This window comes from Barbatula barbatula, assembly GCF_947034865.1.
Source record: "Barbatula barbatula genome assembly, chromosome: 23".
Lineage (NCBI taxonomy): Eukaryota > Metazoa > Chordata > Actinopteri > Cypriniformes > Nemacheilidae > Barbatula > Barbatula barbatula.
The window spans coordinates 7,094,780-7,100,085 of NC_136786.1; the positions used below are offsets into that span (position 1 = coordinate 7,094,780).

The 5,306-nt window shown below is 44.8% G+C and overlaps 1 protein-coding gene across 1 annotated transcript; it reads left to right on the forward strand.

The window, feature by feature from the left end:
- Window positions 1-1,535: 1,535 nt before the first annotated feature.
- On the forward strand, window positions 1,536-4,309 carry LOC306912107 (NXPE family member 3-like; the record flags this gene model as incomplete). Its single annotated transcript, XM_079487974.1, has 7 exons — window positions 1,536-1,562; window positions 1,797-2,138; window positions 2,482-2,897; window positions 2,978-3,048; window positions 3,155-3,358; window positions 3,619-3,959; window positions 4,077-4,309. 7 exons carry the CDS (start codon window positions 1,536-1,538, stop codon window positions 4,272-4,274), a joined length of 1,599 nt encoding a protein of 532 aa, XP_079344100.1. The 3' UTR covers window positions 4,275-4,309.
- Window positions 4,310-5,306: the final 997 nt, after the last annotated feature.

The following is a 5,306-nucleotide window of genomic DNA, read 5'->3' on the forward strand; positions in this document are numbered from 1 at the left end:
GTTTTTGGTTTTTAGGCTTTTATTCTTAATTCACAACAGAGGTAGCAAATAAGGTCAAACACATAAACACAGGCGGATGTTCCTACAGCACGCTGTGAGTAGTCAGTTATGACTCGAAGTCCGGTTAGGGCTTTCCAAGAAGATATAGTTCCTCTCTGTAGAGCCCGTCGTCAGTCCTTCTCTCTCTCCCTAGTTGTGGGCCGCTTCGCCCCTTTATCCGGTCTCCCCACGCCCTTACTGGAACGAGATAGGGATGGATCAACCCGAGCGGCAAGACTGCCGACAAGGACGCTATCTACCCCAGGAGCCTTTGATTGTTTCAGGGCGACCGATGACTGCTACCTGACGAGGGCCAGGCAGCACAGCATCGACTGGGCACGCTCTCTTGAGGCATTCTGCGTGGTAACAGAGTCTAGTCCCATACCGGGAAAAGTGGGGCTCCTACAGGAGAGACCATACTCTTGTCCTGGTTGACCAGTAGGCACAATCGATCGAGGTGCCAGGCACATTGGTCCCTGTGCACAGGCAACCGATCTCACTAGTGCCAAGATAGGTCAGTCGTCAAGATAGTTAGCATACTCCAGGATGCGCCTCTGTGTCAACCTTGCAGGATGGGGCCCAGCCCCCCACCTTACTTGGGGGCGATGAAGTAGGAGTTATCACTCCAAGACATCTCTGCTAGGGGGAAGGGCTCGATTGCCCCCTTCTCCAGAAGGGTGGCGACCTAGGGCTGAGGCACGTGAGCGATCTCGCCTCTACTAACGTTAGAGAATATTCCGAGACTTGAGCGGGGGGGGTTCTGTGGTGACACAGGTTCCTGGGGGGTGAGCGGATCTGCTGACTTACCTGCCTTAAGTCCCATGAAGCTCAACAGCGATTTCGTGGCTTGAGCTGTGCCCAATGTTCTGGGTCTCACTGGTTGGCTCCTGCCAGCCGCTTCCTGGCAGGGAGTTGATGTCCTCCATTGAAACCTCCATCCATGGGGGGCCACCTGAAGAGGGAGACTGGAGCTGGGGGCGGAGGTACGGAGGGGCGGGGCTGCTGGGATGCAGACACCAACCGGGACCTTGACGCCCTGGCGGTGGCCGGGTCGCAGCGGAGAGGCTGATGGCCTCCGTCTGCTATTTCGTCGAAAGACTCGCCATCTGCGTAGGATTGAGGCAAAGGTGTCTCTCTTGGACCACAAGAGTGGACATCGACGGACACAGTGTGCGTGCCGTCACTTCGCTCGCCTGGAGAGCGAGGTCTGTGGTGGTGTGCAGGGCCTGCATAACCACTGGGTCCTTCTTTCACTCGTCTAACCACTCCAACAACTTAGCCTGGTGGATCTGCAGGATGGCCATGGCGTGAAGGGCGGAGGCAGCTGACCGGCCGCAGTGTAAGCCCACGACATCAGTGAAGGAGAGGACGAACACGCTTTGGAAGGGAGCCTTGGTCTGTGCCTCCAGGTGGCACATCTGCGGACACAAGTGCACTTGTGCACTTTTCTCTTTTAAAAATATGCTCTTTGAAGACATCTCCGACCAGCTACTGAAATGCCCAGGGGACTCGTAAACGCCAGGGCGAGTTCCACTTCTCTGCTTTGTAGATCCAGTAGGAATAATCAAAGATCAGCATAAGCCTATAAATTAACTGTTTATGTAAATGTGCTCCATATTGAAACAAAGAAAATCTGTATAAATGGAATAATGGAACTCCGTTAGACCTTAACAGGCATTTTTTTCAGTAATATATATTGTCAACATTGTTGACAGATTGGAGTTATGTAGATTTTCCCATCCTGCTATCTCTTATAGATCTCATGGAAATGGCCAGTGGTGAGATTTAATCCCCCCAGTCCTAAATCTGCGCACCTAAATGCATCATACAGAATATCAGCGTCTGACATGGGAATCAGTCAGGAGGAGTGGGATAGACTACAGAAGGCTCTTGACTGGCCTTGTCCAGTTCACGAAATCACTCAACTGAATCTCAGCACAAGTCCAGTCTACACAACATTCTCTATTGTGAGACTCAATGACACTTACAAAGTGGGAGATAAGATCCGTGTTATCATCACAGCCAGAGATCACATCAAGAACTTGAAAACATATGGAGGGGATTTTTTCCAAGCAAAGCTTTCCAATTCCAAATTAAAGGTATGTTTCTGAGTACACTTGTGCTTGAATACATTACTGTCAGACTACTAGAGTACATCTGTTGACGTTTATGTTGTTAATGTATTAACACACTAAGGAAACTTTCATTTTAGTATGTTGTTCATTTAAAACTAAAGCTTTTAGATTCCAAATTAAAGGTGTGTTTCTGAGTACACTTGAGTTTTAATACATTACTGTCAGACTAGAGTCTATCTGTTGAAGGTTATTTTGATAATGTATTGACACACTAAGGAAACTTTCATTTAAGTATGTTTGCTTCTGGCTCTTGCTTATAGAGTAGATGCATATGCATTACATTATTAAATCTATCTTTGTATTGAAGGCAAGCGTTTATGGGAAAGTTATAGATCATCGTAATGGGACGTACACTGTTGATCTTCTGTTACCATGGGAAGGTCAAGCACAGGTGTTTGTGCGTCTAGTACACTCCAGTGAAGTTGTGTGGATTCTTAAAAAATACTGGGAGTCTTCATTCCCACGCAGCCACTATTATGGATACTTTGTAGGACCAGGACCCAAAGGAACCAGGATAACTGAAAAAGTGGAATGTAATCTTAAATGGGGCTCTCGTGGAAGTTGGAGTAAAGGAAACTGCTGCTGCGAGTATAAGAATGTGAAAACAGAGACGGTGTGGCAGTGTGACAGACCAAAACAACTTTCCTGTGACAACTGGGTGTATCATGAAAGAGGAGCTTTGGAAAGCCCATTAAATGCATTTGAAAATAAGGTTTTTGCAAAGTAAGTTAAAAATGGAATCATAACACATTTCTTTCTGGATTTTCTATTTTTAATTGATTGCATTCCTTTATTTTCCATAGGGAATTAACAAATATTGATATACCAGGAGACAAAACAATCATAAATGTCCTTTCTAACACTGCAAGCATTGGTATGTCCATATGTGATAGCAAACACATCATGTAAATAAGTAAAGCTATAAATAATTTGTAAACATCCTGCACACTTCAGATTAATATGTTGTTTCTTTGCATTAGTTAAAACGGAGAGATGCAGATCAGGTTTGATCACACCAGTTCCCGCAGGATTCTATTTTAAAGATGTCTGGAAGTCTTTAATCTGTAACAATCAGTTGTTCAATGTTTCACAAATGGTAAATTGTCTTAAAAACAAGATTGTTTACCTGTTTGGAGATTCTACCACAAGACAGTGGTTTGAGTATTTAGAAAGAAACGTACCAGGCAAGTCATTTTTATGGCAATTATGATTCGATAAACACCATTATTTGAAATCATTGTCATTTATTTGAAAACATGGTAAAATTAATGCAAACACCCATATCAACATGAGGGACAATACTCAACAGACAACTAAACAAAAAAAAAAATGGGTTAGAAAGATGGGTTTTTTACAGATGCCTTATTTCACTTATTTTTTTCCATGCAATGCAGTTATATTCATGCATTTACGTGCTGTTTAATTTTTGTTTGATTTTATTCAGGGATAAAAAGATTGGATCTGCACACTCCTAGCACTGGTGGACCTCTGATGGCTGTAGAATTAAACAATAATATCATCATTCATTGGAGCCCACACAGTGTTCCCATACGATTTTATAAAATGCTGAAAACCGATCTGCATCATATCAGCAAGGACATTGATGTAATAGCTGGTGGTTCTCACGCAGTCGTCGTCTTCACATTTTTTGCCCACCTGGTTTTTCATCCAATAACATTTTATGTCCATGAAGTGGCCAAAATACGACAGGCTGTTATCAGACTATTAAGCCGAGCACCAGACACTACTGTCATCATCAAGTCTGGAAATACTACAGGTTTAAAGGTAAACTTTATCCAATGTATTCTATTTTCTTACTATGTGAGTTGTTGCAAAGCAGCATTGCAGAAAACACATCAGGACATAGAAGTAATTATTCTTCACTGATTCTTGTTGTTCCAGGACATTTTTCAAAGCGACTGGTTTATGCTGCAGTTAAACACAGTATTGAGGGAGATGTTCAGTGATATTGGTGGAGTGATGTACATGGATGTCTGGCAGATGACTTCATGTCACTATCTAAAAGAAAACATTCATCCAGAACCTGTTATTATTGCTAATGAAATGAACATGCTGCTCTCACATATCTGCCATCCCTGATACATGTATGTTGAAAAAATTATTTAGGAGAACTTTGTTTTGATAGTTAAACTCTAAATAGCTTCCAATCTGTTTCATGTTGGGGTCCGGATTCATTTGAATATATATTCCAATTCCGTCTCTGTAATTTTGCTATTACACATTAAGTTTTTACTCACTATAGTGGACTCAATTGAATTGGTTTCCAAAATGAAATATGCTTCCTCTGCATTATGGTGACGTATATTAAAGGGATAGTTCACTGCACAATAAAATGTTGTCAATAAATACTCACCCTTAAGTGGTTCAACAACCGTTCGTTAACACTCGCACTGGCCTCGCATCCCGGCTCTCGTCCCGCCTACCTCACTACATACCCCATCGCCCCTCACAGGCTGGGGGTACCCAGAGACTGCGCTTGCTCCCCCCCTCCCTCGGGGGTGGGGGTGTCGCGCAGCCTCGGCCGAACCATCCCCTGGGGGTATGCACCGACGAGAGAACGGAGACGGGAGCATTCTGAGCGATTGGAATGAGAGAGGAAAAAAATTATAGTCCGGTTCACCCAACATGCTGCCGCTTGGTCCTCAACCAGCCGGGATACTCCCCTTCGCGCTACCTTGTGGTGGCCCTGGGCGCTAACCTCTGCGCCGCCTGGCGGCCGGCGGTGACTCCTCTGGTAGGGAGACAGCGGCGGGCCCTCTGTCCCCTGTCCCTCCTCCTCGGGCGGACAGACTCAGGCCTCTCGGCTCCCCTGCTTGTCCCCTCTTCGGCCGACGAGGCCGGCTCCGGCAAAATAGCGGACGGTGGAAACTTGTACTTGTAGTTTCAAAAAATTGCTCAGACAAAGGACTTTCCGACAGCATGTCTCTCCTTCCTCCTGGGTTTGGGCACCACTGTAACAAGATCCATAAAAGGAAGGAAGGAGAAGGGAACCGGCGAACATAAAATAACTTTGAATAAATATCAAAAGTAAATAAACGGGTTCTTTTCTACGCATGAACATAAGAAGAGAACTGTAGCGAACTGATAATGCTGGTTTAAGCTTTCTCACAC